This window comes from Pristiophorus japonicus, chromosome 2, assembly GCF_044704955.1.
Source record: "Pristiophorus japonicus isolate sPriJap1 chromosome 2, sPriJap1.hap1, whole genome shotgun sequence".
NCBI classification, from domain to species: Eukaryota; Metazoa; Chordata; class Chondrichthyes; family Pristiophoridae; genus Pristiophorus; species Pristiophorus japonicus.
In genome coordinates this window covers 335088467-335109772 of record NC_091978.1, presented here as the reverse complement: position 1 = coordinate 335109772, position 21306 = coordinate 335088467, and the positions used below count along the sequence as shown (strand labels likewise).

The 21306-nt window shown below is 45.3% G+C and overlaps 1 protein-coding gene across 2 annotated transcripts in view; it reads left to right on the top strand.

Moving 5' to 3' along the window:
• The first annotated feature begins 2085 nt into the window (after window positions 1-2085).
• The window catches only part of mgst2 (microsomal glutathione S-transferase 2), a 109185-nt gene continuing 89964 nt past the window's right edge, over window positions 2086-21306 (top strand). For both annotated transcript variants that reach the window (XM_070865455.1, XM_070865461.1), the window contains exon 1: window positions 2086-2298. In XM_070865455.1, coding sequence (XP_070721556.1) covers window positions 2241-2298 — 58 coding nt within the window. In that variant the 5' untranslated portion in view covers window positions 2086-2240. The remainder of the gene's footprint in view (window positions 2299-21306) is intronic.

Genomic DNA, 21306 nt, shown 5'->3' with positions numbered 1-21306 from the left:
ATCTGTGACTCATCACCAATTGCCACATACAGCAACACAGAATGTTGATTCACCAGTTAGCATGTGAGAAAGACTGTGGATGGTGGAAATAGTTGACTAATATGGGGGGGAGCAGCACAAAGGTGTCTGTGCAAATTTTTGGTGCAGAGAGAAAAAGGAGGCTCTGTTTTTCCTTTTTGCATCATCTTTTCTCTCTGCATCAGAAATTTGCAGTGACCTTCGCGCTGGTGCCCATCCTTATTAGTCAAAATCTTCAACCATCCACAGAATTTTTCAACTGCTGACTGGTTAATTGGCACAATACACTGTTGCTAAATGTTGCAATTGGAGAGTTTCTGACGTATCTGTTCTATAAATTTCAGTGCAGTGTTATCCCTGAATGTTTTGATAGAAGGGAAAGCACTATAATAAACAATGAGTCATATTCTTAGCTGTAACAGCTCTGAGGGTGATTGTCACAGATTCTTAGTGTGATACAAAATAACAGTAAACTAAATAATGAGATATATGCATGTATATTAAAAGACAAAGCAGCCCGCTTGGTTGGCACATCATCCACCACCTTAAACATTCACTCCCTCCACCACCGTGACCTCAGTGTGTACCATCTACAAGATGCACTGCAGCAACTCGCCAAAACTTCTTCAGCAGTACCTCCCAAACCGATCACCTCTACCTCCTAGAAGGACAAGGGCAGCAGGCGCAGGGGAACACCATCACCTCCAGTTCCACTCCTAGTAAAATACCAGCCTGACTTGGAAATATATTGCTGTTCCTTCATCTTCGCTGGGTCAAAATCTTGGACGCCCTCCCTACCCACACTGTGGCAGTAACTTCAATTCAAGGACTGCAGCGGTTCAAGAAGACGGCTCACCACCACCTTTATAGGATAATAGGGATGGGCAATAAATGTGGCCTTGTCAGTGACACCCACATCCCATGAACAAATAAAAAAATATGGAAGACAGGCAAGGGTACTGGGAGGAGAGAGTGATTAGTGTTTAGGACTGAGGATAAGTTGAAAAGTTTGTTAATTGGTACAGGTTTTAGAATACATCTTCTACCTTTTTTTGAGTATGAATGGATAAATCTAAAAAAGGACAGACTTTTAAAACAAACAAAAGGCATCAGACAAACGCAAGAGGGAAAGGTGGGCAGGTAAGTCTGAAGTCTTGATAATCGTTTTCACTTTCCAACTGGCCTGGACCCCTTGGAAGTCATTCGGTGTATAAGAAGCGGTTTGAGATGTTTGAGACTTGATAAAGGTCTAGATAATGCAAGCATTTATGTTTTCTCGGTTTGGCTGAGTTCATGCGGTGAAGCTCGCCTGTAAGCCACTAGGTGTCACTGTCGAATACTATATTTTTTTGCGGAAATAGGCTTTCCAGCCGATTTGTTTGTTCATTTGACAGTGAATACAGAGTTCTCAAAAAAACAAATATTTACTGCGCACGAATGTAAAGGTTATTTAGGTTTGTAGACCATCTCCAACTGGGATTACTCGCGGGGTGAAAAGATCGGCATTTTAATTTAAAGGCGATCAGCAGAAAGCCCCAGACACATTGCTGTAAATATCCCGATTGATCAACGTGGGCGCGGAATTCTCAAGAGCTGCTTGTTACAAAACTAATGGCAGGTTGATCAGAGGCGGGTAAAACCGAAATATAATGGTAGAAAAAAAAAACACTGGTTTATTTGCTGATCCTTACGTATTCACCCCTTTCAAAAATATGAAACAAGAAGCAACTTGCTCAACCAGGTTGTATATAAAAATCCCTGGGTGTAGGCTATTATTTCGTTCTGTGGGTTTAAAATAAAAATCACAGTTTGAACGTTATATTTTGAAAAGGGAAAGGGGTGCGTTGAAATAGGTGACCCTGCATTGCAAATGGCAACAGATGTTCTGTGGAGGAGGTGTTAGTTGGGGCAACAGCTAGAGAGAGGCTTCACTGGGTGGTCCTCCCTCACCTGGGGGCAGGCAGCTTTAACCTTTGACTCGGGTGGAAGGATTGCTGATTCACTTGACAACTTCAAGAGCTACAATTCAACGCTGGTCTCTCAATAATCTCAGCATGGAGCCATCTCCTTGCACCGGCGGCTGACGCGGAGTGGGGATCTCTGTCCTTGGGCAGCCGGTTGCAGAGGTACCAGTCCCACCTCCACCTCCTCAAGGGGCGGAGCTGGCCGATCCCCGAGCTGTTCAGGCTATTGCCACTCGCTGTTCCGGTTTGCCAGGAGTCATGGCGAATGACTGTGTCTTGCTGGCTGCTGTTTCACTGCTATCTGCCATTCAACAGGGTAAGAGAGCTGTTCCCTCGCTTCTGGATATGTAATACGTGTCGTTTCCCCCTTTCCTCTCCTGAAGACGCTGGCTCCTGCACACTCCTGTTGTACGTGGATCTACTTCTCAGCTTTGACCGTGTCAATTAGCTCGTGCATTACAGATTCTAACTTCATCTGACTTCCTCTCGTGTTTCTGCAGGACAGTGATTTTATTCCTTCTCTCCTCCCTAGCATACAGGCACTGAGGCAATTTGTATTTGTGTTCTAAATGGTACAATTTTAAAGGGGGGTAAACGAATGGAGAGCGAGCTGGGAGTTTACCCGCACAATTCTTTGAAGGCTGTTAAAACCAAGGAAGTTCTGCTAAGCGTTTATCAATTGCCGGTTGGGCCTCAGCCGAATCTTGCGACCAGTTCTGGCCACCACACTTTGGGAAGGACGTCAAAGCCTTGGAGATCGTGCAGAGGAGATTTACTAGAATTGTATCAGGGATAATTATGTGGAAAGACTAGAAAAGCTGGGGTTCTGCTAAGTGGAGATTTGATTAGAGGTGTTCAAAATCATGGACGGGTTTGATAAAACAATGAGAAATTGTTTTTGGTGGCAGAAGGGTCAGAGGACACAGATTTAAAATGATTGGAAAAAGAAAAAACATATACGCAGTGATCTGTTGTTGTGATCTGGAAGGCACTGCCTGAAAGAGTGGTGGAAGCAGATTCAATAGTAATTTTCAAAAAGGAATTGGGTAAATATTGTAGGGGGACAACATTACAGGACTATGGGGAAACAGCAGGGGACTAATTGGATCGTTCTTACAAAGAGCCAGCACATGGTCTCCTTCTGTGCTGTATCATTGTATGATCACAGGACAACACTTAATAGGAGGTCAAGAGTTGTATATTGGGCCTGAAATTGAGGTCGGAGGCTTCCTTTGTACGAACGCCTCCAACCCCCAAAAAAATCGATGAAAGTACCCGGCAGTCTCGGAGGAACGTAAGATCCCAGCCTAGATTCACTGCACGGCGCATGGGGACCTGTCTTTGAGGTCCGTAAGTCCAAGCTGGAGTCACGTGGGCCTGGACAACTAATCACAATGCAGTATTCTCATTGATAAAAATGGGAACTCTGTTTCTATGAGTACCCATTACTATCAATGAGAAAAACCACTAAAACACCCAAACACAGCATAATAAATAAATAAAACACCTCATATTATTTAAAATTAAATGTTTTAGAAAAAAATCTATACTTTTTGGAATTTTTTTAATGTGTTTTAACAGTGAAAAATAAACACCTTAATGAACATGGTTTTTACTGTAAAAATGTGTATTTAAATTAAATTTTTATATGTTTTAAAACACTTATGCTGGCAAAAGTAGGCTATGCACCTGCTTTCACCAGATGTAAAAGTTTGAAGGACTTTTGCTGGCATGAGTTGGGCAAATAGCCCAATCTCTCCCACGTGAATGTCCTTCTGGGAATAATAAGAACATAAGAAATAGGAGCAGGAGTAGGCTATACGGCCCTTTGAGCCTGCTCCACCATTCAATAAAATCATGGCTGATCTGATCATGGACTCAGGTCCACTTCCCTGCCCGCTCCCCATAACCCCTTATCCCTTTATCGTTTAAGAAACTGTCTATTTCTGTCTTAAATTTATTCAATGTCCCAGCTTCCACAGCTCTCTGAGGCAGCGAATTCCACCGATTTACAACCCTCAGAGATGAGATTTCTCCTCATCTCAGTTTTAAATGGGCAGCCCCTTATTCTAAGATCATGCCCTCTAGTTCCAGTCTCCCTCATCAGTGGAAACATCCTCTCTGCATCCACCTTGTCAAGCCCCCTCATAATCTTATACATTTCGATAAGATCACCTCTCATTCTTCTGAACTCCAATGAGTAGAGACCCAACCTACTCAACCTTTCCTCATGTCAACTCCCTCATCTCCGGAATCAACCTAGTGAACCTTCTCTGAACAGCCTCCACTGCAAGTATATCCTTTCGTAAATATGGAAACCAAAATTGCACGCAGTATTCCAGGTGTGGCCTCACCAATACCTTATATAGCTGTAGCAAGACTTCCCTTTTATGCAGAGGATCTATCAAGAGAGATCTTGACAGATCAGAAAAGCCAGTTTTCGGCGCATACGCATCGCGCCCCGAAAACCTGTTTTTGCAAGGCCTTACCAAGTCCGCCCGCACTTCGTAAAGACTCAGCAAGGCCATAATTTTAGGACCAGTATCCGGGTAGTCTCACTGTCCTCACTTAATCTTGATATCTCGTATAACAGGATTGTTGAGTTTAGTTTTTTATTTGTTTAATAGAATGGTACTAGGGATGAGGAACTTCAGTTATGTGCAGAGACTGGAGAAGCTGGGATAGTTCTCCTTAGAGCAGAGATGATTAAGGGGAAATTTGATCGAGTTTTTCAAAATGCTACGGGATTTTGATAAATAGGGAGAAACAGCTTCCATTGGCGGGATGGTAGGTTCCCAGAGGATATGTTTTAGGGTAATTGATTAAAAATAAATGCAGAGAGATGTGGAGAAATTTTTTTAATGCAATGAGTTGTTATGATCTGGAATGCACTGCCTGAAAGGGTAGTGGAGGCAAATTGGAATTGGATATATACTTTAAAAGAAAAAACTTAGAACATGGGGAAAGAGCAGGGGAGTCTAGTTGGAGAGCTCTTTCAAAGAGTCAACATTGACATGGGCCGAGTGGCCTCCTTTTGTGCTGTATGACTCTATCCTGCCTGAAATCGGCTAACTCAGTGCAGAACCTGGGACATTCCGGTCTGTGTAGCTCCGAGATAGTAACTTTGGCTCACAGATCCAAAACTCCATTTCTAACCCCTCACTTTCCCTCAGTGCTATTACACTCTGACTATAGATCTTCCTTCAGCAAGGAAACGGGATGGTCTGGCTTATTGATTTCCTGATCCAGCAGCTGTCAGTAGATGTCTTTCTGGTCCAATGGAATGCTGCAATCATCCTCGTGCTGCCTCTCCACCTTGAGTAGAACAAATCTCCACTTAGTAGCTGAGCCAAGAATAGGAAAAATTCAGTAAATGAGGATGAAATGACGGAAATAAAATGCATCCAGTGTAGTATCGGATATTGGATGAATCTTACCTCTATGCCATCTGGTTTGTAAAATCACTCTTTTTTGGGGGTGGGAGGGGGAAGAACTTGCACCACTTTCCCTAAGGAGTAGCTGAAGACATTTCGGTGGGATAAGAAAGAAGTCTTGTCTTTGTTTAGCCACAGATTTCCCCACTCTGCTGCTACTAGCAGGCTTGTTTTTAAAAAAAAATGGAAATTGCAGAATCGGATCTTGGAAATTTACGGCAGAGAAGGAGCCCATACGGCCCATCTGCCTGTGCTGGCTGAAAAATAGCTATCCAGCCTAATCCCACTTTCCCACTCTTGGTCCATAACCACACTGTTCGCAATCTTGGTGTCACATTTGACCCTGAGATGAGCTTCCGATCACCTATCCGCAGCATAACTCAGACTGTCTATTTCCAACTCCGTAACATTGCTCATCTCCATCCCTGCCTCAGCTCATCTGCTGCTGAAACCCTCATCCATGCCTTTGTTACCTCTAGACTTGACTATTCCAACGCACTCCTGTCTGGCCTCTCGCCTTCTACCCTACGTAAGCTTGAAGTCATCCAAAACTCGGCTACCCATGTCCTAACTCTCACAAAGTCCCATTCACCCATCACCCCTATGCTCGCCAACCTACATTGGCTCTCGGTTAAGCAATGCCTCAATTTTAACATTCTTATCCTTGTTTTCAAATCCCTCCCTATCCCTGTAAACTCCTTCAGCCTCACAACCCCGAGATATCAGCACTTCTCAAATTCTGCCCTCTTGAGCATCCCTGTTTATAACCGCTCAAACATCGGTGGCTCTGCCTTAAGCTGCCTAGGCCCTAAGCTCTGGAACCCTCTCTATAAACCTCTCCGCCTCTTTACCTCTCCTTGACCTTTAAGACACTCCTTTAAAACCTATCTCTTTGCCCAAGCTTTTGGTTATCTGTCATAATTTCTTCTTGTGTGGCTCAATGTCAAATTTCTGTCTTATAATACTCTTGTGAAGCACCGTGGGATGTTTTACTTCGTTAAAGACGCTATATAAATATAAGTTGTTATGTTATAGATCATGACACTTCAAGTGCATATCCAAGTACAATACTTTTTAAATGTGGTGGGGGTTTCAGCCTCTACCACCTTTTCAGGCAGTGAGTTCCAGGCCCCCACTTCCCTAAATGCCATTACAGGGTATATCTTTTTTAACTGGAAAGGTTTTGGTGGGATATGAGCCTACAAATGACATTTTATTTTGTTTTAAGTTTGGTGTCTTAGTACTTGTGTCTTGGTGTCTTAGTATTGAAGTGAAAATGTTTAGTAATTGAGAGGGAATACTGTAAAGCAGGTTACTTTGATATCGTCCCCTGCTAGGTGGTCACACCAGTGCACTAAGCGTGATCTATCTACTTTTTAACCTGCATTAGAGTGTCGCCACCAGGGAGTTGCCATCTTTTGAAAGTCAAACTACTTCAAAGAATTTTTAACTTTAATATCTTTCTTCAATTTCTGTGAGGTTTTCCATACTTGTTTTGCTAAAAAAAATTTTGGCTTGCATGTTTTTGTTTAACGATTGAAATTGCCGTTTGGGAACTGCCTGAAGAAAATACTCAGACCAAAATTAGGAGGGAGCTGAAATAGTATCCATGGTAGAAATTAAATGATTGGAGAAATTTTCCACGTTAATGGCCATCCACCACCTTCATGTTTTTGGGCTCAGTAACTGCTCCAAGGGGAGTTCCTTCAATGGGACCACTTATGTTGAAATAAATGTTTTAGGCTCCCTTGTTGCCTCAGAAAATTTATTCTGACAGTAGCTGAGCCATTTGGACCAGACACCCTAATTTAAATTCAGATCTATACTGCGTTAGCTGATTTCATCTGGCACAGCACTTGGCCTCAACACATGAGAGACCATGAGGGTAATCTCTGTGTCGAGGCGGAAGATGTTGGTTTGGTTCTTAATGAATACTTTGCGTCTGTTTTCACAAAGGAAAAGGGCAATGCAGATACTGCTATCGAGGAGGAGTGTGAAATTCTGGATGAAATAAACATAGTGAGAGAGGGGGTATTAAGGGGTTTAGCAACTTTGAAAGTAGGTAAGTCCCCAGGTTTAGATGAAATGCATCCCAGGCTGTTGAGCGAAGCAAAAGAGGAAATAGCAGAGGCCCTGACCATCATTTTCCAGTCCTCTTTGGATTTGGGCATGGTGCCGGAGGACTGCTAATGTGCTACCCTTGTTTAAGAAGGGAGAAAGGGATAGGCTGAGTAATTACAGGCCTGTCAGCCTAACCTCAGTGGTGGGAAAATTATTGGAAAAAACCCTGAAAGACAGGATAAATCTACATTTAGAAAGGCAAGGATTAATTAGGGACAGTCAGCACGGATTTGTTAAGGGGAGATTGTGTTTGACTAATCTGAATTTTTTGAGGAGGGAACCAAGAGGGTCGATGAGGTAGTGCATACAATGTAGTATATATGGACTTTAGCAAGGCTTTTGATCAGGTCCCACATGGTTGACTGGTCATGAAGGTTAAAGCCCATGGGATCCAGGGCAAAGTGGCAAGTTGGATCCAAAATTGACTTAGAGATAGGAAGCAAAGGGTAATGGTTGATGGATGTTTTTGTGACTGGATGTTTCCAGTGGGGTTCTGCAGGACTCAGTACTGGGTCCCTTGCTTTTTGTGGTATACATCAATGATCTAGATTTGAATATAGGGAGTATGATTAAGAAGTTTGCAGATGACACTAAAATTGGCTGCGTGGTTGATAATGAAGAGGAAAGTCATGCGCTGCAGGAGGATATCAATCTGCTAGTCAGGTGGGCAGAACAGAGGCAAATGAAATTTAATTCGGAGAAGTGTGAGGTGATGCACTTGGGGAGGGCTAATAAGGAAAGGTTATACACATTAAACGGTCGGCCATGAAAGTAGCAGGCCAGGTGGATAAGGTTGTTAAGAAGGCATATGGAATGCTTGCCTTTATTGGCTGAGGCATAGAATACAAGAGCAGGGAGGTTAGGCTTAAATTGTATAATACTCTGGTTAGGCCACAGCTGGAATACTGCGTGCAGTTCTGGCCGCTGTATTATAGGAAGAACGTGATTGCACTAGAGAGGGTGCAGAGGAGATTTACTAGGATACTGCCTGGAATGGGGAATCTAAGCTATGAGGATAGATTGGATAGGCTGGGTTTGTTCTCATTGGAACAGAGGAGGCTGAGAGAAGACCTCATTGAGGTGTATAAAATTCTGAGGGGTCTGAATAAAGTGGATAGCAAGGGCCTATTTCCCTTGGTGGAGGGTGAATAGTTTTAAGGTGGTTGGTGGAAGGTTCAGAGGGGATTTGAGGGGAAGCTTTTTCACGCAGAGGGTTGTAGGTGTCTGGAACTCACTGCCTGGAAGGATGGTGGATGCAGAAACGTTCACCACATTTGAAAGGTGCTTGGATGGGCACTTGAAGTGCCGTAACCTGCAGTGTAATGGACCTAGAACTAGTAATTGGGATTAGACTGGATAACCTCTTGTTGGCTGCCACATATATACAGTGGTAAGTACGGCAGGGAATCAAATACAGGCAGGGTGATCTCCTGGACTAGTTTCGATCGCCTGGATGAGTCGGAGAGGAATTTTCCCAGTTATTTTTTATCTTTTCTTGCCTATTTTTTTTGCCTCTCCCAGGAGATCACATGGCTCCCGATGAGTGTAGAATGTTGTGGTGCATGGGGTGTCGCAGTTGAGTGGGGTGGACTGGTTGGGCTGGATGCTCTTTACCTTTCCACCATTGTTCATTGTTCATAGGTTTATATGTAACCTTCAGGGCTGCTGACCGAGGGTCGTGCGGCTCTTTGTCGGCCGGCGCGGACACGATGGGCCGAAATGGCCCCCTTCTGCGCTGTAAATTTCTATGTTTCTATGGTCGGCACAGTGGGGCTGACTTGCTTGGTGGGAGCAGGTAATGATTACAAGATCAATACGGATGATGGAAAACATCAGTCCATTTTAGCTCATCCATTCAGAAAAAAAAATAAATTTCTCTGATCACGATCTTTAACTGTCTCTTGAATGAACTTGTTTACATCTCCTCGGTTGACAGACCATACTAAGTGTACTCACTCTTTGAATGAGGAAGGTCTTCCTCACATCTGGCGTAAATTCTCCTTTCACACATTTTAGCTTAATTCCTTGGCCTAGTACACTGGTATACTTGGAAGTAGTGCTGTGGATTAACCTTATCTATGAAATTTATTGTCATATTATTTAAGATCTCCTCTCTTGCCATCTTTCAAGACTGTAAGATCCCCAATTTCTCCATTATTTCCTCATAAGTTAGATTTTTGATGCAAGGTATCAGCCTCTTGCCTCTTCCTTGTGCTTGAATGTTTCCCTTCTGCCTTGTCGCAATGCAGAATGCAAAGGTTTTTTTTTGTTAGATGTAGAATGGTTGAGACATTGGCCAGCCACTAAGAGCACAGACAAGAGTGGACTAAGGTAATTCCTGTTTTATTTTATTTTTCTCATCTTCTGTAGCCCCTGATCTCCAGCCAGTTTCTTCCCACAGTGACATACCTGGGATTGGGATTTCCATTTAGCAGGGATGACTGAATTGATACGTATCCTAATATTCTGCAGTTTAATGTGTTGAGTATTACGGTGTCAACTATGACATTCTTCGAAGGCATTTTAATTGTTGTCCTCTGCTGTCGCTTTTTAACCAGAGGCTTGTTTTCAGACTGCTGCCTATGTTGCTTTATTACTAGTGTTGGAGAGCAGCCTAGTGTAATTCTCTCTCTGACTTTTTCCCCCTCTTTGTACGGGAAATGCCAAGCTACTACTTGGCACCTCATCGGAGATTGGGGACTCCCTGTGTGAGCAATTTGGAGCAGCGATCCCATTATCTTCACTCTGTGGTTCAATGTAATGCAGTTTCATAACCTTGGGCTTAATTTTCCCCAATGCCTTTCTTTGGCGTACTGCAAGAGTTATGCCTTTTTTTTGGCCCCGACTACTCCCCAAAAATATCTAGCAAGTTTCCCCGTTCTATTTTTTGAAATTGGCGGCGCGCAGTCTGTCCTTTTGCTTCAGGGGGTGGAGCCTAATATCTGCGGCAAAAAAACGATTCCCTCCCCCAACCCCCCCTTTCCGCACATGCGGGGAAAAAAAAGACGTTTTTTACGTGATTGCTATGGGCGCGCATGCCCAGTACAGCTCCCGGTCTGCATTCGGCCTTTTTTAAAAAGCCAGTTGTGTGTGAGAACTTTAATTCTCAGTGGAAAAATCGGAGCTGCAATAAAATATGCAATGTGGCTCAAGGACCAAAAATTTCTCACAGGATGAAGTGCAGACAATTGAGGTCAGATGGCACGAGCTGTACACCAGCAGAGGTCACACAAAAGTTTCACCAAAAGAAATGAAGAAACGCTGGAACCAACTTGCAGAAGATTACTGTGCAATGGTGACCACCCTGATGTCTGGAGGCCAGTGCAAAAAGAAGTGTCAGGACCTTGGTCAAGTAGTTAGTGTAAGTAATATTTTCCATTTATTCACTGGGATTGCAATTGTAAATGTGACCATCTGTATATGTCCCACCCAGCAGAAAGACACCCTCTCTCAAAAGTTATATTTTCATCTTTGCAGAGGAAGGTGGCACACAACAAAAGGGAAAGAACTCAAACAGAAGGAGGCCTGGCAAATCTGCACCCACTGACACCCTTGGAAGAGAGGGTCGCTGTTTTGATGGGTCCTGCCTGGAGAAAAGCAACCACCACTGCACAAGCTGGGCCCACACTCGAGGGGGAGGGCAAGTCCTGCAAATTACAGTCTGGCTTTGCTAAATGTTAAGTACTGCGTGGGCTAGCCATACATTGGTTCATGGGGATGTCTCCATCAGCTACGCTTCGGTTGATGCAATGTGCTATCATTCATCGTGGTCCTTCAAATGCACCTGCTGTTTGCGCTGTGTGAGCCTACTCATGCCACCTGCCCCCTTCTCTGCTGCTAACCATTTGTCTGTTCTGTTATATTTTGCAGAACTTGAGGCCAACCCTGACCAGGCTGAAGCCGACGCAGAAGAAGATTCAGATGAGGATGAGCCTGAAGAGGAGAACATCTTCAAATCCCATCTTTTAGACCAAGGGCTTGGGGGTGAGAGGCAGGGGGAGGTGCAGGTGGCGCCCATCGAGGTGCCAGGCCCTTTCCTGAGTTATACGAGTATTGGGACATTTCATGGTTTCTCACAGTCCGAGGCTGGAGATTCCACCGCCTGAGACTGCGGCTCCCAGTAGGATGCAGTGAGCCACACCCAGGGTGAGGAGGAGAAGGAGAGCTCGACAGCGCTCTCCTAAGGTGCAGGATCTGACAGATGTGGTTCAGATGATGTCAGTGAGTGCGGAGAGCATTGATCTTACGCGATCACTCCTGGACACCATCAGTGGGCTGGGTGATGAGGTATCAGGACTGTTGGGAGAAGTAACAACACTCTCATGAGAAATGGGAACACTGTCTGGGCACGAGAGAGGGAATGTTGCAGGTAGTTGAGACACTGTTGGTGAACATGAGGGAGGGAACGTTGCAGGTAGCTGATGCACTGTCGGCGAATATGAGGGAGGGAATGTTGCAGGTAGTTGAGACACTGTCATGGCACATGAGGGAGGGAATGCCAGAGTTAGCTGCTACAATAAGGGAACACTCCCAGACCCCGCGGCCATTGACGGAATCAACTGCCACTCCCACTCCAATTCCCAGACTAGCCTCTGAAGAGGCCCAAGCCGGGCCTTCCACATTACCACCTGCCCCGCCCCCCTTCAAGAAGTGCGCATTACCTGAGATGCTCAAAAGAATAAACTTGGTACCAACCTGAGAAATGTGGGGAGGGGTGGAGTCAACAAAACCAAGCACAGCAGACCGTCTTAGGATAAGGTGAAGGAGAGGTGGGTGAAGCCTTTCTTTGCTGTTGCTGTTGTTGTTGCTGTTGTAACTGTTCTCAAAATAAAAGTTTTTTGTAAGTTATGTAAATTTACAAGTTTAAAAATTTGTAAGTGATCTTAACTGAAAACTTTAAAGTTTGATACAAGAATATTTTTACTTCAGTTAAGTACAATCAAGTGTTAAACTTTTGAATAAAATATATTTTAAATTATAACTGAATCATTTCCATTATTTGTTCCATTAATACAATACATTACGGAACAGGTCCAAACAGTAACCATGGTCCATTTGGAATAGTTGCCGCTGAGCCTTCAGGCAGCAAAGCTTTCACGGATGAGCTGCTGGCGCTAAGCTCGAGCAATCGCTAAAGGGGCACGATGGCCCGCCCTCCACTGCCGTCGTGCTCCGAGTTCAGGTAGTTGCATGGCTTCCTCGTCCTCCTCCTCCTCGTCGTCATCTGCATCTTCCTCATCATCATCAGCCACTCTCACCTCAGGTGGGTCTTCTACTACCAGCTACTGCTGCCTCATGATGGCTAAGTTATGTAGCACACAACAGAACGACAATCTCAGGGGCGTATTGCAAGTAGGTATTGGAATCGCTGGTCCAGGCATTGGAAACGCTACTTCAAGATGCCAATGGTCCTCTCTATTATGCTGCGCGTCACCATGTGCGACATGTTGTATTCCTGGTCAGCTTCCGTCCGGGTTATGCGTAGAGGCATCATGAGCCAGGTGGCGAGGTCGTACCCTTTGTCTCCCAGCAGCCATCTCTGCCCTTCTGGCTGCTGATGAAACATGGCAGATATAGCGCTCTCACATAGGATGAACGCATCATGGCTGCTCCCAGGGTATCTCGCATCAACTGACATGATGTGATGCATGTCGTTACACATGAGCTGCTTTACGGAGTGGAAGTCTTTTCTGTTCCTGTATATCTCAGAATCCTCCAAAGATGCTCACAAGGCGATGTGGGTACAATCAATGCAGCCCTGTACCTTTGGGAAGCCAGCAAACCTGGAGAAGCCCACAGCCCTTTCACGCATTTCCTGAGCGGTCATGGGGAACTTTATGTAATCATTCCTCCAGATATATAGTGCAGCAGTCACCCGCCAAATGCAGATATGTGTTGCATGTTGAGAAATGGCGCACACATCCCCAGTTGTGGCCTGAAATGATGCAGATGCATAGAATGAAAGTGCAACTGTAACCTTCACTTCAACTGACCAAGCAGTCCTCCTGACGCTTCTAGGGTTCAGGTCTGCTTTTACTAACTCACAGATCCCGGTTACAACTTCTTTGCGGAAATGCAGCCTTCTCACACAGTCTGCATCATTCAGGTGCAGGTATGAATGCCTGTCTCGATATACCCGACGTGGGTATCGCCTCCTGCCCATCATCCTACGAGCTCTGAGGTTCCTCATGCGATGACGTCGAATCAATTGTCTCCTCCGCAGCACCATCATGCAGAAGGCTTGCACGAGGTATGACATTATCAATATTGCCCCCATAATTAAATTGTACCTTTGCAAGAAACTCAAAACAGCAGGACAAGGAGATAAAGCTTCTCTGCTCTCTCTCTTCCCCCAAGGTCAACACCTTCGTATGGACCACACCCTGGTCTGCACACATGCAATAGGCTTGCTTAGAACAGGAAGTTAAGCATTCAAATGAGGATATTTGGGGCAATGAAGTCTAACGCAATTCTTTAATTTGAGATTTTTTTCAAAGTGCCACTCTATCACCGACTGAACGTCTCCTCACCAAGCTCGAGGGTCAGCCGGCAGAATCATTCCCTTGCCTGGACACGGGATCAGCGAACCGCCCCCCTCCCCCCACCCCCCCAACCCTCACAGGCTTCTTTTGAAGCTGCTGCATTGTGTAAGGCTTCTCATGCCTTCAGTTCAGCTTCCACCCCCCTACCCCCCGGGCTTCTTTTGAAGCCGAGCCCATGTGTCCGGGCAAGGGAGCAATTCTGCCGGCCAACGCTCCGACCCTCGAGCCTGGTGAGGAGATGTTCGGTGGTGGCATGGCACTTTGGGGAAAAAAAATCTAAAATTAAAGAATTGCATTAGACTTCCATTTTCTCCATTTTAAGTTTGAAAAAAATTAAGCTTCATGATGCATATTTAATGTCTTCTTGACTCCCTCCAACACTTCACATAAAAACAATGACGTCTTTCTGCGCCGATTTTTTTAATGTGCGCTGGTTTTTCTTAAGTGCCCAGAAGGTTTTTTGGGAGTGGTCACATACGCCGTCCCGGGAAAAATGTAAGTTGGCCAAACTTGCATAAATCTGAAAAACTGGCGCAGACTGACGCAAACAAATACTAACCTAAAAAAAATCCTGACTAACTGAGTTACGCTGGTGCAGAAACTTTGGGGAAACTTGGATATTTTAATTTAGGCCAAAAAAAGCAGCGTGCGGCAAAAAAAATGGTGCAGATATCTGGGGAAAATTGAGCTCCTTACTTGGACAATTGTCTAGTTCCTACTGAATTCATGCCATAAAACCTTCCATAAGTCCACACTACTTGAAACTTGGGAAAGACTCCACTATGGTTGCATAGTCACATGCTAGGGTAGGACGTAATATTCTATGTTGATGGGGTAAATTAGAACGAGGTTTAGTCCAATCTGACCAGTGTCTAGGGGACGCTAATGCCGATGAAATGTTTGATTTCCCCAGCACTGACTAGCTCCTCCTGAAAAAACTGAGATTGAACACTCTCGCACAACAATTGTTCACAAATCACTTCAGTGCAAATTCAATGTGAACCATTAAATTCTTTTAATGCCAAAAATATCAATTTATTTTTGATGGTTGCTCCAGTATTTTAGCTAGCAACATTATCATGTTAATGTTTGGGATTTCCCTCTACTATTATGTAAAAATTTGTTCTCTCAGCCTAGAGAGACCCTCACAACCCAGATCAACACTGCAATGCAATCTGAATGAATTGCTTTTTTTTATAGTTGCTGCTAGTATTTTGCTGTAAACTCAAATAGTAAATAATGTGAGTAGATTTAGCTGAGATGAAACCTTTGTGACATTATACTAAAGTGTCATGTGTTATCAAAGTTAATGTGCAGTGTTGTTAATATACTAATTAATTTAGAATTCTTTCCCCCCACTTCACCCCTTTCCTTTTCGAAGTTGGGACTCATGGTACAGTCATACAATACAAACATCCCTCCATGTACCTCATCCAAGGAGCTATTCTTTGTGAGTGAGCCCAGATGGCTACTATTCAACTGTGAAGGGCATCACATTACAATCCACCCTGTCCTCAAACGCTGACTTTAAGGGTACTTTTCTAGCATGGGTTACTGCATAATGATCAAGAGTTTTCCAGTCCTGCCCTTTCCGCCCCCTCTTGCTCCCTAGCCTGTAGTACCCCACCAGTGCTCTGGCTGGAGTCAGCAACACACAGGGATCAAACCTTGAACTTTCCTCATCTGCATAGCTCGGTTGCACTGGTTTGTATCACCCTGTAGCTTATTGGGCAGTCCTTTATGCCACTGAGTCACTAATGGCATAAATTTCAGTCATCAATATAATTGGACTATTTCTGGTGACATCAGGCTGTATCCAACATGTTGATGCCAAATGCATAACATACCTCTTAAAAAAAAATAGAGACAAACAGTAGGTAACAAAAAAAAACACAGAGTGTCAGGAAACAAATATGGAGAGAGAGACGCTCGTGAAGGTACGTTACCGAGTCATATGCTGATTGACATCTGAGCTTGGTATAAATACTTTGTCTTTGACAGTTCAGGGTAGCTGTGGATAACTTGAAACACTTCAAATTAGAAAACAAGGCAAAACAGATTCTGCAATATGGGGTCGCCAAAAGTGGAAATTTGATCGGATTTTGATAGAAACTAATGTGTTGTAGAACTCTGAAATCAAACAATGAATTTTGTTTAACCTTTTATAGTGCAACATCACTTTCCTCCTTTTAATGAAACCATAAAACATCCATGTAATGGGCTCAATTTTCCACTAAGCCATTTTTTGGCGTACTTGAAGAGTTACGCCCATTTTTTTGGGGCCCAACTACGGCAAAAAAAATCATCCAACTTTCCCCGTTTGAATTGTTCATTTTGGCGCCGCATAGCCTGTCCTTCAGCTTTGGGGGTGGAGCCTAAGATCTGTGCCAAAAAGATCGGGTTGCCAGGGTAACGAGGGACACATTACAGGCCGAGGCTGGAAAGTGAAACATACAACACATTCTGGCCAGCTCACAGCAAACTGCACAAACACCTTGCACGTTGCAGCAGCATTCCAGCATTAAATTATTAGGGCCCGAAATTGGTCGACATACCGCCCGCATACTGCCCAAAAATGCGATTTTGGTCAAAAAAACACCTACATACTGCCAACATACTGCTCGGCGGAATGTTCATCAATGACATACCGTCGAGCGGTATGCACACCATCCACCATGCAGGACCGCCCACGGACCGCCCAAAAATTCCGATTTTCATTGCATACCGCCGACATACTGCCGGAGCTGCGTACCGTTCTGGAAAAGGTGGTTTTACGCGATGTTAAGGCGGGAATGGGCGGAGTGCATGGAGCCGCCATTATTTAATCGGGACCTGTCAACTAAAGCAGCACCTCTGTATTTCTGAGATAAATAGTGACTTTACAGTGCAATTTAGAGTGGAAAAGGTATTTTTATTGTTACTGAGTAACTTATTAAGATAGAAGGCATTTTCGTTATATTTTTTTCATCGAAAAATATTGTGGAAATTTAAAAAGAATGGGGCTTGTACTATCTCAGCCTGTATTGCTGACAACCTGTCTAATGGAGGAACCAGATGTGAGAAGGTTTATTGAGCAGAGTTATAAGGGTAATGGAGGAGGTCACAGACTGATGAGGGGGAGGAGGCCTTACCCATAAAGGATTTTCAGGGAGAAGTGCTCATACTTGGACCTGCCCGATCGACAGTGTGTCAAAGGCTGTGCTTCCAAAAAGAGGTCATCGCTGAGATTTGACAGCTCATTAAAGCAGACCTGCAGCCCAGTACCACCAACATTACTGCACTCTCTATCGAGAGAAGGTGACTGCAGCACTTTCCTTTTATGCATGTGGCTCTTTTCAGACATCAGCTGGGGACATATGCTGTATTTCTCAGCACGCTACTCATCGCTGCATTCGACACTGTATACACGCCGGATGGAATTTATAAACTTCCCAGTGAGCAGGGAGGCACATAGTGAGAGGGCTTTGGGTTTTGCACACATTGCCAGCTTCCCCAGGGTGCTGTTGACTGTACCCATATTGCTCTGCGAGCACCATTACAGGAGGCGGAGGTGTACCTAAACCGTAAGGGATTCCACTCCCTCAACGTGCAGCTCGTATGCAACCATACGCAACGCATGATGGCAGTGAATGCCAACTTTCCAGGGAGCACCCATGATGCGCAAATCTCGCATGAGAGCACTGTGTCTGACCTGTTGAAGTCTGAACCACAAGGTAAATGCTGGGTGCTGGGGTCAAAGGGTACGGTCTCACCACCTGGTTCTTGACCCTCTGCGGAACCCTCAGACATAAGCCGAGCAATGACATAAGAGCCATATAGCCATATTAATATTAGTAAAAAGGCAATTGGAGTGCTGAAGCAGTGCTTTTGATGCTTGGACCACTCGGGAGGCAGGCTGCAATACTACCCTGAGCAGGTTGTTCAGTTCACAGTGGTGTGCTGCATGTTGCATAATTTAGCAATCAGGTGGGGATAGGAATTGTCACAGGGGACTGCGGGACCACCCGAGGAAAGAGTGCAGGGGACAGAGGAGGAAGAAGAGGAAAATAAGGGGCAGGAGGATGACGAGGAGCTTCCAGATGAACCCATGGCACCACAGCCCCCCCCCCCCCCCCCAACACCACAGCGAAGGGCATGCAGAGCGTATGCCACTGCAAAATTATGTCAGCAGCTCATAAATGAACACTTTGCTTGAATGTGGAGAGCTGCGTTTTGGGACCCTGATGACTGTTACCCCAAAAGTTTGACACTGTACAAGAGTACTTAAATTCAATTCAAACGTTTATGTAAAAATCTCAAAAATATACAACAATTTAAAAACTTTGTAAAACTTATAACTATAAATCAACCGTAACAACTTTAACAAAACTTTTATAACTTTAATAAACTTTTGCAAATCAAACTTCAATTATTCAATGAACAAGTACAACAAAAAGACCCTTTACTGTCCTCGGCCCCATCCTCGACCACGTGCTACACCTTGGGACTATTCCCCCCTCCCCCCTTCTTACTCCCACCCTTCCCTTTCCCAGTGGCCCTGAGCCTGGACCTCCCCATGCTGATATCAAGCCGGCATGCAGCACCACACCCAGAGTGCTGTTGTTGGGGGTCAGACATTACAAACGCGGGGTCTCAGGAGAAGCTCGTGATGTGGAAGGTGCAGCTTCAGGGCTGGAAGATGATGTCAGCTCTCCACCCTCCGGTGCTGTCGACCTGACTACTATGGCTAGGGGGCTTCCGTGCCATGTCCCGATCCCGTCGATTGCTGCATAGCTTCGACGGAATCAGCAGTTCGCTCCACCGCGATCATACGCGACATATCCTCCAACTGCTGCTCTGATAGAGCCGTGATGTTTGCAGCTATTGTAGTCATGGTCTTGAGCAGCTCTCGACTTATGTCGACACTGGCCTGTGACAGGCACACTATGTCCTGGTACACGCCTACAGCAACCGACCTTTGCTGCACCAACCTCCGTCGCTGCAGCAAAGGCACTATAACACTGGGGGTGCCTTGCTGCGCACGCCTTGGTCCGGCAGAATCAGAGGAATCATGGGGGAATCTCCTGAATACAGACTCGGTGGTGGAGGATGTTCCAGCTGCCCCACATGGAGCTGGTGTATCCTCCTCCGTCTCCAACTACACCTACACCTCCACTGGCTGTATGATCAGCAGTTCTTCCTCTTCCTGTTCCTCTTCATCTTCCTCACTTCTGCCAGTGGTGAAGTCGTGAGAGGGCTGGGTGATGCCAGAGATGGAGGCATTGGGTCTGTCATCTGTGTCGGTGTGGTCTAATCATCCGAGACTGGAAATACAAAACAATATTTTAAAATGCTTGGCACCAGGGGAGGGGTCATGGTTACATGAGTACCTAGTACAGTGACTTATCGCAGTCTTACTTAAATGTCCACCACTGCTGCAGCACTGCATTACATATCGCAGACAGACAATACATATATGCATTGCGTTACATGCCCCCAACATTGCAGTACATCACATGAGGCCAACATTACAGTGCAATAAACTTATATTACATCAGGCCAACATTACACATGAGAGGACCGCAACGCAGACTGGATTGTATTCAACAGACCATCTTGTGCAAGTGGGTCAACACCAATGGTGGCACGGTTGCTATCCCCAACTAGGGACAGGGCACGGATCGCGATGTCACTCAGAGGCTCCTGGGTTGTGGGTTCTCCCCCCATACGCCGCTGATCGGCTGCTATTGCAGATATCTTTTTCTGCAGAAAGTAAAGTAAATCAAAGTAAAAACCTTCAATCCATTTAACATCGCAGACACACAGGGTCACACACACACACAAACACACACACACACAGGGTCTCACACACACACACAGGGTCTCACACACACATACGCAGGGTCACACACACACACAGGGTCTCACACACATACGCAGGGTCACACACACACACAGGGTCTCACACACACACACACACACACACACATACGCAGGGTCACACACACACAGGGTCTCACACACACGCAGGGTCTCTCTCTCACACACACACACACACACACACAGGGTCTCACACACACATACGCAGGGTCACACACACAGGGTCTCACACACACATACGCAGGGTCACACACACACACACACGGTCTCACACACACACACATACGCAGGGTCACACACACACACACACACACAGGGTCTCACACACACACACATGCAGGGTCTCTCTCACACACACACACACACACACACAGGGTCTCTCACACACACACACAGGGTCTCTCACACACACACGGTCACACACACACAGGGTCTCACACACACACACATATATACGCAGGGTCACACACACACACAGGGTCTCTCACACACACACAGGGTCTCACACACACACACACAGGGTCTCTCACACACACACAGGGTCTCACACACATACACACACACACACAGGGTCTCTCACACACACACACACACACACATACACACACACACACAGGGTCTCTCACACACACACACATACGCACGGTCACACACACACACACACACACAGGGTCTCTCACACACACACAGGGTCTCTCACACACACACACACGCAGGGTCTCTCACACACACACACACACACACACACACAGGGTCTCACACACACACACACACACACAGGGTCTCTCACACACACACACACACAGGGTCTCACACACACAGGGTCTCACACACACACACACACATACACAGGGTCACACACACACACACAGTGTCTCTCACACACACACACACACACACACAAAACACTGCGTTAATCTTCTTGTCATTGTCTGAAAGCACGAATACATCACCAAAACCTTAAGATAAATAACATCATCCGTGTGACACTGAACCTACATTTACATTTACATGGCACATGGGGGGGTGCATAACTAAAATTATTACTTACACTTGCTACCCTCACCAAGTCGTTCCACCACTTACGGTACCTTTCCCTGCTGCATACCATGGTACTTGTGGAGGACACAGCCTCCCCAATCTCGTCCCATATCCTGTTGTATTCCTTTGTGGGGGGCTTTCCACGACCACCTCACTGTGATATTCTCGAGAAGGGCAGGTAACTCCGTCTCGTCGAAGGCGGGCGGCCTCAACCTCCCGACCATCTCGATGTTCCTGCACTTTGATTTTTTTTTACATTTCAATAATATTTCTGTTCTTATGATTTTTGCTTTGTAAAATATGTCTTCGCATTCTTCAAACTGTAGA